At 54.4% G+C, this 12,947-nt stretch overlaps 1 protein-coding gene across 1 annotated transcript in view; it reads right to left on the bottom strand.

Moving 5' to 3' along the window:
* The window catches only part of Wnt3 (Wnt family member 3), a 43,471-nt gene extending 34,777 nt beyond the window's left edge, over window positions 1-8,694 (bottom strand). Inside the window, exon 1 of the mRNA XM_021176596.1 lies at window positions 8,502-8,694. Within this exon, the coding sequence (XP_021032255.1) occupies window positions 8,502-8,581 (80 nt within the window). The 5' untranslated portion in view covers window positions 8,582-8,694. The remainder of the gene's footprint in view (window positions 1-8,501) is intronic.
* Between the last annotated feature and the right edge of the window lie 4,253 nt (window positions 8,695-12,947).

Here is a 12,947-nt window from a genome sequence, read left to right as displayed (position 1 = left end):
CTGCTCACCGTTAGTTTTGGAAGAATATCTTCTAGGTCTCTAAAGACAGCCACACAGCATGCAAGGGCACTTGCTCCTGGGTCCTACCACTTTTATATGCATAGCATGAGCTGGGTGAGCGTAGAAGGAGCACTTACACATACATAGGATTCTTCAATCTGGGCTGCGAAGGAACAACAAAGCCCAAGGGAACGGACAGGGTGGAGACATCTCAGCATCCAGCACGGCTGCGACAGTCTGCTCAGGAGGGTCCCATTGCCTTAGAGACACCGAAGGCCCTTCACAGTTTAGGGTTGTCAGCTACATGTCACAAGCCAGCCAGGTCCTGTGCTTGGCAGAGCAGAAATAAGCCCTGGCCAACCTAGGGGTCAAGTCCTACTGCCTTCCCCAGCTCAGAGGAAGGAGGCATGCAGAGGTTCTTGTTCTATTTTGTGTTCGGTTTGAGGAAGGAGCGGGAGAGGGGTTCTGAAAGGCATGTTGTATAGGCAGGTAGAGGCCAAAATAAAACAAAGGGGGTCTGGATCAGAACCATGAGAGGTTTCAGAGGGACAGAATGACACCCTTGGAAAGCCACGTTATGAAGTGTGGAGGAACTAGAGAGAGGCGGTGTGCAGGTTCACATGGTCACAAGTTCCCATTTGCATGCATAGCAGGCTCTGGAAGATTGGTTTTCCTTGCTGATCCCGGCTGGCTCCGACAGATAAGTGGGACTCTGTGCTCAGGGGCAGGTTTGGCAGAAAGGCCCTCCCAACAAACCTGGTCACAGGGTCCTGTTGCTCCCACCCCCCTTGCCAACACAGGGACACAGGACATTCTCTTCATGTCTCTCTAGCTCAGTTAGGGAACAGGGCTATGCCGCTGTGGGTTTCCTTGGCATTCCCTGGGGGGTGTTTGGATTTCCTGATGGCCTCAGGCTTTGAGAGAATGCTTCCAGCTGCCTACCTTGCCGTCACCTCCACCCAGACCTCCTAACCCGGTCTCAGTGGGGATCAGGTCTGTGTGCTCTTCGTGGACCTCCAGAGCGGAAACTGGAGCACACCTGCCTTCACTGGGTCTTAAACCCAAGCAAGGGCTCTGCTCCCCAGAGATTCTACTCAGAGATTGGGGATCCACTACAGATACCCTTGTACCTCCTCTGGGTAGGGGGTGGGGATCTTGGTCTTCTTCTAACAATGGTAGTTGCTGAGCTGACTCTGGCAATGAGAGCCGTCTGCTCTCATTAGTACCATGGGCAGGGAAGGCATGTTATTGCCCATTTAGTGGATGAGAAAACTGAGGTCTGGGAAGGCTGGCAATTCAGCTTGCACCTCAAAGCTGCTCACATATAAAATTTATGGTCTCTACTCCGTCCTGGAATCAGTTCCCAGTCTCCCACTAGGCACAGAAAACGCAAACATCCACTGTCCTGAGCACAGAGCATCACTTTGCAATAGGAAAACCATGTCCAACAGTTCAGGTCCCCTGGATCCCGGACCTGGAAACCATCTCTCACTCTGACTCCTCTTGTCTCTCCAAGCACAGAACATTTCTGGGTCTCCATCCTTCTTTTAGATGTGTGAGTATACCTGACATTTCTGGAATTCACTCCACATGCATTAATGAGGCCATTTTGAGAAGGCCTGCCTCAGGGGGAACCGGAGAGCCGTCTGCTGTCCCCATCCTGACCCCTGCCAAGTCCTGCCAGCTGTACTAACCAAGCTCAAACAGGCAGCCAGGTGCTACAGACCTTGGCATCCTTACCCCTGCCTGTCCTATACCTTTTGGGACCCCTGACCCAGAAATTCAGTATCTGGGGCTGTGTTGGAGTCACTACACTGGTCAGGATGGGCAGACAGAAGTCCCTCTCAAAAGCTTGTCACCAGGCAGCCAGGCGAGCTGTAGGGCTCCCGGAGAAGTTAGTTTAAGGCAGGGCTAGTGGAGTTCCTTCCCTCCAGCACGAGGCTGATGCTATCAGAACCTCTGCAGTTCTGCAGCAGTCATCACACTTCCACGCAACAGGTCATCTAACGCAGAGTTTAGTCTCTGAGTTCCAGGCCTGGTCTCTTGCACCCATGGGTTACCAGGACCCAAGCCACAGGACAAGAAGCCAACTTGAAGGTCTTCACAGGCAACCACGCGAAGGGGAAGTGGAGAGTGGCTACACAGAGGCCCAGATGGTTTAGAGATTCTTCAGCAGAAGCAGGGTGGAGGTTCAGTGATCTTTCTCAGCATCCCACTCTTCCCGTGAGCTCCATCAGCCTGTCCCTGGGGTGGTCCCCTCGGGACTCTGTCCTTCCGATGATTCTGTCCCACTTCTTCCTCTTCTCGGTGGCTAACCATGCATTCAGTACAGGGGACGCACTCTCTAAGAAGAACCCTATTTGGCGCTAGGACATCACAGGTACCAGGCCCGGAGGGGACGAGGTAGAAGTCTCTCCCTTGCTGTCGCCCCACATACCTCCACCCCCCAAAGAATGTAATTAAGCAGCAGGCTTCTGCCAGGAGCCAAGCTTTCTGCTTTCCGTCTATAAATCACCCTCTGAGTCATCCCCCAGCTCCAGAAGCAACTTCACCCCGTGCTGGGGCTGCTCCAGCAGTCAGGGCCCCAAGCCTACCCCTCCCCACCAGGCCCGTGAGCTCTGTGTTCCAGCTGGAGATGACAGAGGTTTCCGAGCTTAGAAGACTGTGGGGTATCAGGAGGATTAGGGGAGACCCCAGACCACCTCTGTCCACCTTATCCTTCCTCCCCTAGGCAGAAAAAAAAAAGCTGAACTTCAGTGGGCTGGAGAGATGGCTCAGTGGTTAAGAGCACTGGTCCTTTCAGAGGTTCAGGGTTCAATTCCCAGCACCCACATGGCAGCTCACAACTGTCTGTAACTTTAATTCCAGGGGATCCAACTCTCTTGCATAGGCATACATGTAGGAAAACACTAACGTGCATACAATAAAAAATATTTTTAAAAAGCTGAACTTCTGATTTTGAAGGAAGTTAAAAGCCTGTGGGCACCAGTGCCAAGCACATGGAACAAGAAGAAATGAGAGCCATGGGGGCCAATCTCGGAGGGTTTATTTGAAGAGACAAGTCTGGATTCAGGGCCAGACCGAGGTTCAAACATTGAACTGTACTTCCTGCATACCGGCAGCATTCTGGGGCCTGAATTTGATCACTGATGTTCATGGGATAGCGGCCATAACTTTATTTTTCCTATGGGGAAACTGAGACTGGGAGAGGTCATTTTGCCAGCAGCCCAGAGATAGAGGAATAGAGAGTCCTTACGTGAGGTTTGGAAGTGAATTAAGAAGGCATGGCAGTGTTGGGTAGAAAGTGGGGCTTAGGGCAGGTACACCAAGTCACAGAAATCAAGGGGTGCGCTGACTCAGGCAGGTCCCAAGTATCTGCTGTGGAGTCCCCATCATATCCCCGAGGCTCTAAGAAGATGAATGGACACCTCCTAGTATAGTCAAGAGAGAGGTGGGGAGCTAAAGGACAGAGAATCACCCTCAGTCACACAGCCAATGGATGGTAAGCTCAGAACTCCACTTCCAGGCTGAAACATTTCTAGCTCCCCAGAGGGAATATATAGGAACAGAACATGTGGTGGCCCAGCCTTCAAGAAGGGTGCTGGCCAGGTGCCTTTGATCCCAGCACTCAGGAGGCAGAAGCAGGAAGGAGGATCTCTGAGTTCAAGGCCAGTCAGGTCTACAGAATAAGTTCTAGGATAGCCAAGGCTACATGAAGAAATCCTATCTCAACAAAACAAAACGAAACAAAACAAAACAAAACAAAACAAAAAAGGGGGTGCTGGGTAAATGTAGGGTATGGCCTTCTCTTCAGCGGTTTTGGTAGGAGGCCAATGAATACTGCTCTAACCTTCCAGCCCACTGCGTCCTCCTGCAAGCAGTGAGTTCTGCCCTGAGAGGGTGGGGAAAACTTCCTTGGACCAGTCTGTCCCTTGGGGACTCTTACCTGGGGCCCTCTGTTTGACTCTTTAATGGAGGTTGGAGCAGAGGCCCAGAAGTGAGTGAGCGTGGGCCCTGGAGAGCTCTAGCTGAGTTTACAGTGGGGTAGCAGCAGCAGGTACCAGCTTTGTGAAGGCCTAGGCTCCCAGGTCACCTCTTCTGACACCAGGATTCACTGCAGTTTAGACATCCAAAACCCCAGGACTTCAGAATCTGTGTTAAGAAGTGGGCCACACCCAGCTTTTACCTCTTGGTCCCAAAGCTGTTAATAAGACACTTGGAGATTTGGGGGGGGGGTGCAGGGGAGGACTTTCCTCTGACAGCTGTGTCCCCCCTCAACCACTATCCCAACCCCAACCCCACGCCTTCCTCCCTATAGAGTCCAGTCCGCTTTTCTCAAGGACACACACAGTTCCTGATACTAGCTGACGTTTCACCAGTTGTCTTGTTTGTTGTTTGTGTGGCAATGTGTGACGCCATTAGAAGGATACCAACAGATCTACCACCAAATTGCGCTCCCTTTGTAGCACAAGGCCCCGCCCACAATAGGGGTGGGCTGTGAACTCATTTTCAAGGGGCCCATCATTCGTTTTCCCCCCCAGACGAATTCCCCCACGGCAAGATCTTCTCTGGAAGAGCGACCACCCTGCTAAAGCTTGGCCATCCGATCTGGTATCTCCCATCTGTCTGTCTGTCTGTCTGTCTGACTGTCTGTGGGATCAACAGCCTCCAGCCAGCTCGGCTCACCAGCCGTAGCCCCAGCCAGCTGTAATTCCTGCCTGTTACAAGTGTTAACACCTGGCCTGGGGCCTTCCTCCCCCACAGTCTCCAGGTGCCTCCCTGGGCCCAGCCCACTGACCCCCACGGGGGTTTGACTGAACACGTTCTTTCGTTCCCAAGCCTCAGAGAGAAGGCTGTTGGGTGGGCGTTAAGCAGGGGAGGTAGCAGGATGTGACACATGGAGAAACTGAGGCAGGGCTTAAGATAGGTGCTTGGGTGGAGGATGGGCTCTGGAGTGGTGCAATGAGAACCCAGGCGCCCTAACAGGCTTGGAGCCCTCAGCAAAACATTTCCCCTCTAAACTGCAAGATTGGGTAGGCTGGTAACCCCCCCTGGGGTAAAAAGTGAGAAAAGTGACCCCCCCAAAAGGGGGTGGGGTGGGGAGGAATCACCGGTCCTCAGCCACACAGTGTGAAGTGAGCTGCCAAACACCACCCAGCCAACCAGGCCTCTTTTTTCAGGGCATTTCCTATGGAGCACAGATGGCACAGGGCAAGGCCATAGGACGACCTTATTCCTCAAGAAAGAGAAAGACAGATTTCTTTACCAGGAGCTAACCTGTACTAAGAAGGAGCGCTCTAGAAATCAGGCTGGTTGTCACTGGTCCTGCTCCAATGCAGCCACTGCCAGGCTGGGAGGCTCTGCAGTACAGGGCTTCCTTTTAGAGTAAGAGGCCCCTCAGAGCCCCTTCCTCATCACCTTCTCTCAGAGTTGGGGCCCTTGCAAGGAAGAGCAGGGTCGGGCTACTAGGAGTAGGGGTCCTTTCTGGAGGTGATGTGGACAGAAATCCCAGCTAAGCCATTTCCCCTGTAAATCCCTCTGGGTGACTGTGAGAGCCGGGTGGGCCAAAGAGGTGGCAGGCAGTCATGGACTCAAACGCTAAAAGGACTGGAATCTGCCGGCCTCGGGGCAGAGGAGGGGAATCGAGAATTTGAGGCCTACCCACTCTCTACTTCCAGCCCCATGAAAGTGATTCATGCCCCAGCTCCAAGACGAAAGGGAAATGACCTTAGAAGAGGGAAGGCCCGTAGCCCCAGTCCTCAAGCAGGCAAGGCATGATGGTGCCAAGGAAGGCCCTGCCCCCACCCCAGCTGGGATCCCAGACCGATTGTGTCTGCAGCCACCTTCTGCGACCTCCACTTCCTGCCTGTCTTTCCCCTCAGGGCCACTGATGTCCACCAAGCACCCCTTTCAGGTATTCTTCACACCCACAAGTCAGGTGTCAGCAAACATGACCACAGACGCATAACCACTGGCACAAAACTATGTCACTGACATTTGGGGACACGATCAGAAGTGGGGCCTGGACACAGCCCTCAGCCAGGTATCAACAAGGCTCACTCTCATACTTCCAACCAAGGCTGGTCATGCCACGAACACCGATCTCACGCACAAAGACATTTGTTGGGCCTCCCCCTTACGCTGTCAGGAAGGCATGCGCGGGAGAAGGGACACACACAGACACATGCACAGACAGCACACAAGTCCAAACACAAATACCGCCATGTCCAGTAGCATAGGCAAAAGCTAGGAGGTCCCCCTTTACACAAGCAACAAATACTTCTGGACTTCTGTGTCACATCACAGAACCAGCCACTTGCTGATACTTGTATGCAGATACAGCATACCCTGCTGTGGGCCGCAGATCCCCTAGGCACACACCAAAAGATTTCGCACAAAACACTTGCCTGGGTCTCAGGCACTAACAGCTTCTACCCACAGAGACATACAGGTACACAGACACTTAGGGACATTGACCTAGAGCACACACTGTATTACACACACAGAGGTAGTAGCCACAGGCACTGACCAACCGTCACCCATCTCAAAAATACTCATACATACTCTCTATGGCTCAGACAAAAGCAGCCATCTGGTCCCCCCTCAACCCCCAAACAGGCCATGTATGTTATGTTAGGGCCTGTCTCTGCCCTCCAGGTTTTCCTAATATTTCTTGTCGGATGGGGACCTTACCTAGATATTCCTGGACATTACTACACACCGAGGCTACTGCTACCACCATCTAACCTACTGGTACTGCCCCAGGAAGTGTTCTCTTCCAGTTCACAGAACTAGCAAGCCCACTCTCTCCTCTTTCCTCTATGCCATCCCTAGGGCTCCAGGTACCCTCTTCCTATGCACCCGCCGCAGGGTCCCTGAGAAGGCAGAGTTTGGCCTTGGCTGGGGGAAGGAGAGTCCGTCCGGAGACAACCTTTCACCAATTGGCAGAACCTCACTCGGGAATCCCTGGCTGACCCCAGCATGCACAGGCTCTATATACTCCACACAGGAGCCCCAGACCAGCCCAAGTACACAGGAAAGAAAGATGGTCTGTCCTTGGCGTATTTATCAACCTAAGGAGCAACGCCTGGACCCTCTAAACAGAACCTTGGGCAGGCCATGGCTTGGGTGCCTGGGTTCATGACTGCCCCTTCCCCTGGCCTTCAGACACCCCAAAGCATCTGGAAAAAGGCTTGGGGTGTGGCCCAGTATTTTATAAGCTCTGAGCCTCATACTGCAGGCTTGCAGGTAGCAGACAGGGAGGGGGCCATGTAGGCAGCACTTTACCCTGGTAGCACTTCTAACTTTCACCCCAGGGGCCAGTCTCCTTCTTATGGAGAGGTCCCAAATTCCTCCTCCTCCTCACCTCCCCCCCCGCCCCCCCAGGCCTCTAGCCACTATCCAGGAGGGGAGGGTTCTTTTATTAAAGTTTTCCGGAATGCAGGGGGCTGGAGACTGAGAGGGCTGGGGTGTAATTTAGAAAACTGGTTTTAGTGTCTTCCACCGGAGGACCTACAGAGGAGGAGCAGCAATGAGGCTTGGAAAACAGGGGAGTCCCTGGAGCTGGGGCTTCCAAAAGGCGGTTTATCTTCCAGTGAATCCCTTCACACACCCATCAGCTCCAAGTACTCCGCCTGCTCGCCCAGCCTTATTTACTAAAATGCCTTTTGTATCCGTATTTCTCAGGGACAGAATTCCCCTTTCCCTCGCCCTTTCTCCTAGCTTCCCCGTCTTCCAAAAGCAACGAATTTGACATGGAGAACTAGGTTTTCGCTCAAAAAAAACAGCAAGCCTACCCCTCCCAAACAAGTACATTTTCAAAGAGCCCCCTCCTCGATTTTCTCCGGGATGGACAAGCAAGGAACGAATACACCCGGATCAGCAATGGCATCTAGGATCAGCAAATTCTATAGTCACTTCAGAGGCACAAAATTAATCTAGAACGGAGTGGGGAGAATCTACTGAAATACCCCCTAAGTCCCCTACTTGGGATTCCCAAAGCCCTTAGGGTCTCAAATATGAAGGCAAACGCGAGTATTGTGTGTGTGGGAAATCTCTTGACCGAGACACCGAAGAGGTGCGGTGGCGAAAAAGGACAGGATAATTTTACCCACGGAGACCCTAAAATGGAGAAGAGGAGTGGCCGGGCCGCGGGGACAGCACAGAAATGCAAGTGTGAGCAAACGAAGGTTCTTCGGGACCCCCAAATTGGGGTGGGAGAGGGTGAAGACTAAGAACGAGAGACCTTCAGGGGTAGGGAGAGCCCTCCCGCCTCTGCGGCGGGTAGCAGGGAAAATGGTGATTATCCGAGAAGCCAGGAGTTGGATTCGGAAGGCGACACCAGCATAAGATCCAGGAGGGGTGGACGGCTGGGGGGCTAACGGGAAGCAAGGAGAAAAGAGCCCCAGGCCTGCTGCAGCCCAGACCCGGCCAGCGCCTCCCACCGTCCCCGGGCGCGGCCGAGAGATCGGGGCCGCAGGCAGACAAGAGGCAAGTCTTACCACCAAATTGGGTAGCCAGCGAGGACCCTGGTGCCACTGAGCAGGAGGCCGAGTAGCAGCCCGAGCAGGTGGGGCTCCATTAGAAGCAGCGCCGAGGAGGAAGTTTGCCGGCGATCATGAAGAGGGGGAGCGACGCCCCCAATAGTTGGAACAAAGTCCACTTGAGGTTGGAAATGACTTTCGGGCTTGTCAGAGGCGCACCTCCACCCGCAGCCGCCCCCCTCCGGAGCCCAGCGCCGAGCAGCCGGGTTTGAGGATGTCAGCGAGCAGCCAATCAGCGCCCGCGGCCTAAGGTAAGAGATGAGTCTGTAGTTCAGCCTGTCAATCACGGGCCCCTCCCGCCCGGCCCACAACTCCGGCTCTGGGAAGGGCATCTCCCGGCAAACTTGGGCAAAGCCTGCGCCCCGGGCGCACGGAGGCCTCGGGAGGACCCGGCACGCTGGATTCTCTGCTGGCCTGGGACACCCCCTTCCCAGTCCACGCGAGCCAGGTTTAGGGAGCTGGAGCTTTGACCCGGCGTTCACGTGGTGAAGGGGTCGGCTTGGGCATTGATGGGTGGCTCCCTTTTCTGTCGGGTAACAGTGATCCCTTGGCACTTGGGCCCGTAAGGAATCGAGACTAGAAAGCAAAGGGGTTGTTTCCAGATCGCGCGACTGGGATCAGGGGCTAGAAAAATGCAACCCCTCCCAGTCTCCAGCCTTTTCGGGCTCGCGAGCTGGCGGCCCCTGCCACCCGGCTGCAGGTCGCTTCCAGGGTGTCCGCGGGGCGCGCGGGAGAGTCCGCTGAGGCTCTGAAGGTCTGCCAGCCGGCGGCGCCGGGGGACAGAGCTAGTGTCATTTGAGTCTTTTGTCAAGAGTCAGATTGGTATCGCGACCTCCTGCAGCCTTTGCATTTCCTGCAACTGACACCAGCCGCCGTTTGCATTTCCTGCGGGAGGATTCGGTCACTTTCTCCTCCTGCAGGCGTACTGGCCGGACCTCAGCAGTACCTGCAGTTTCTTGGATCTTAGGGTGGAAGCATTTGGGACGAGTGAAACACGGTATAGCTCTGGCTAGTAGTGGTTGGGGGCGAGGGCTCTTCAGGAACATCTACCTCCCCTATGTCCAGGTCTCTGACCTATATTACCCTTCTACGGATGAGAAACTAAAACCTGGCGATTGGTGTTTAAGCGTTGTCCCGTGCAGACACCAGATTCACCCTACGACCTACTGAAGCTCTTATACAAGCGGAAGTGTTCAGGCCTCCAAGGGGCACTCTTCTTACCAGGTCTCCACAGTTTGGGAGTTAAGTCTGAGCCCCGATCATACCTAGATTGTTAGGATTCAGTCCCCTTACCTAGGTACCTCAGCCTCTCTCCCCGGACACGGAAGACATTCAGCCCTTGAAATGCTCCTTGCTTGGGACCTAGAAAGCAAGCCCAAGGAGAAGCCATGGTGGGACTTTAGATGGTGAAGAGAAGGAGCCCACCTAAACCTGCCTAGCCAGGAATGGCGGGCTTTCTTGCTGTTAGGGGTGGATGGGATCGAGGGAAGTCCTACGGGGAGCAGACATTCCTAGCCTTTGATCCGGCAGGCTGGTGCCCACAGCTCGGATCCACTGCCCCTGCTGGTCTGTTCTCGGCAAATGGCTTCTGCTGGTGTAAGGAGAGCAAGGAACTGGCCCCTGGGGGCACCAAGGGTCGAGAGAGCCGCCTGGGCTTGTCACAGCTTCTGCGAGTTCCTAGCCCGATCCTCGGCTCTCCGGAGGGGGGTAGAGGGAGAGATGAAAGAGGGGAGGAAGGGGAGATAGAGAGAGACAAGTGGATAGAGACACTGAGACAGGGGCGGGGGTGGGGTGAACTCCCAGACAGAGGAAGAGGTGGGGGGAGAAAGGGGAAGGGGAGAAGTGGGGAGGGCTAAGGAACAGCAGGCAATCCCCCACCTGCTGAAGACTAGTAGAGCTGGTAGATGGTACTGAGATAAGCACCCCTAGAAATGCCCCCGGGGGCCGGGCATTCCCAGAAGATTCCTCCCCAAGGGGCACGGCTGATTCTGAGGCCCCGTTTCTGATTCACCTGGGAGGGCAGTGGGAGGGGGGGCTGGCCACTATTGGGGAATGCAAAGCCTGGGGCCTAGGCTTCTGTCAAGGAGCTTGCTTCACAGGCTTTTGGGTTACTAGGTAGCCTTTAGCTGAGATCTTGATTGCTGCTCATCCCATGGGGGCTCCCCATAGGCCGCTGAACATCTATGCGGATTAAATCTCTAGTCCTGCATCAGAGCGTGGGGGGCGTGGGGGGGCAGTCCAAAATTAGTGTTTCTGAAAACAGGGACGTTGCTTTCTCTGGCCTCCAACACACTGCTATGGTGTGGAGGCAAGAGCTAATCTGGAGGGCTTCTGGGGGTCATTTAGATCTTTAAGATTCCACAGGTGCCAGCCCAAGAGAGCGGGGCAAAGGCTCTTGGTGGCTTTGGGTGAGATGTTGGCTGCCTGAGAGATGCGTGGGAAGCTGTCCTGGTGTGGCTAAAACTGGTCGTCCCTTGAAGGGCTGTGTGTATGCAGGTGCCTCTTACAGGCATCCCAGAGCCCGAGGCAGCCCCAGGTGCTGTTCTGAAGGTAGGAAACAAACAGGCAAAGGTGCAAGAAGAAAAGGAGGAGGGGACCAGAAGCGGGGAGTGGCCGCGCATGTTGCTGCCGCAGAGTAGAGGCCTGCGTGGGGATTTCCCCCCCACTTGAAAGTTCCCCAGAGGAGGGGATTCCGGAGTCCTTTCGTCTCTCTTGCCAGGTGTCCTTCCTTCAACACAGGCTTAATTTTCTTCCTCCTGCCTGCGGGTGGCAACGCAGGAATGGACCCTGCCCAGGCAATGAGGGAGCCCCTTTGCCACGAGTATCTCCTAGACACATCATCTCTCTTGATAGGCACCAACATCAGATCAGGGTAGGCTGCACATGGCGGGAAAGGGTTATTTTTACTCTGAAACCAGCTAGTGAGGGTGGATATGAGGCTCGCCCTGGACAGGAAGGGTGGTCTCCTGGTTGAGGGAGGGGAAGGCATCTGGGACCCAGGACCTGCAGCAAAAGATGTGGCACGTGGAAGCCTGCGTGCTGTGTGTGACTGACAGGGACTTCAGACCCGAGATGGGGACCCCCACCCCCACCTCAGTAGCTGCCCGGAGGTTCCTTTTGAAGTGCGCTCTCTCCAGGAGTTATCGGTCAGAGGCTGTGTGTATTCTGCGCTGCTCCACCGGACCCCTACTGAGGCACCTCGAAGACAAAGAATTTGGCCGCCAGACCCCCACCCGCCCTCATACGGCTGCCAGTCTGTCGTGAGGAGGGAGGGGGAAATCTCCCACCCAGGCACTGAGTTCCATGTATTTTTGCTGGGACTGTTCCCCCTGGGAACTGTGGGATGGGGGTGAGGGCTCAGAACCAATCTAGCCTAATGTAGGAATGGAGGGAGGAAAACCTCTGTGGGCAAAGCAAGGAAGGTCAAGGGACTGGAAGCAGAGATTCTCAGAACACCAGAGGGAACGGGAGACTCCAAGGCCTCTGACCAGGAGAAGGGAGCTTTTAAGGGTCTCTTAACAACCCTAGGAGCCTCTCGAACGATTTTGGGTGAGTTTCCTGGAGACAGCTAGGAGACCAGACAGCAGAAGGTGGCCTTGGAAGTAGGAGGATCATGGAGGGGTTGGCGGAGACAAAAATTAGACACGATGCCATTCATGCAGGTAGGCCTCATCATCCTAAGTGAAGACTCAGAAGTCGAAGCCTGTGGCCTGCAGAAAGGCCACAGAGTGGGGGGATCCAAGCACCCAAAGAGATGCAGGTGTCTGTCCCAGAGCTCAGAGCCTTCCCTGTGCTGCCTGGCTCCTACATTGCTACATTGCTGCTGACTGGAAAGCAGAAGTGAGCAAGCCTTCAGGTCCTATGCAGCCTGGATCTTTGGGGATCTCAGCTAAAGAGGCATCCTTGTGAGTGAATTCCCTTAATCTACTGTGCAATTTTGGAGCTTACCTGGGGATCAAGTGTGCTCCACTTAGAGGCTCAAGGCACCCTTGAGTCACCTGGGAGGACTTGCAGGCCCTAGAGACAGTCAGCAGACTGGCTTATGGGATACAGATTGGCATCTCTGGGAGTGGACCCTGTGATACCCCAAGGCCTTCCACCCAGAACAGGTATCCTTTCTAGGTCTAGGTCTGCCAGACCTGAAGATGTCAGGTGTCCCCTTTTTCCAGTGATCCTCCAACAGCAGTGCCAGGTCCCCAGGGTAATTTGGAAGGGGTCCTTTGGAAGAAGAAATGAAGGCCAGCACTGCCAGAGGAGGTAGCTGCTCCCTGAGTGTACCCTCAGTTGTGGTGTGAGAATAGGACTTAGCTATCTCACAGGGAGTCCTTATCATTAGATGTTAATGCCACACAAAGCTGACTTGGATGGTTAAAAAAAACACTGGCTTTCTTCTTTTTTCTGTGA

The sequence above is a fragment of the Mus caroli genome, chromosome 11, assembly GCF_900094665.2.
Source record: "Mus caroli chromosome 11, CAROLI_EIJ_v1.1, whole genome shotgun sequence".
NCBI lineage: Eukaryota > Metazoa > Chordata > Mammalia > Rodentia > Muridae > Mus > Mus caroli.
Note: the sequence above shows the minus strand (reverse complement) of the source record. Positions and strands in the feature narration are given on the sequence as shown.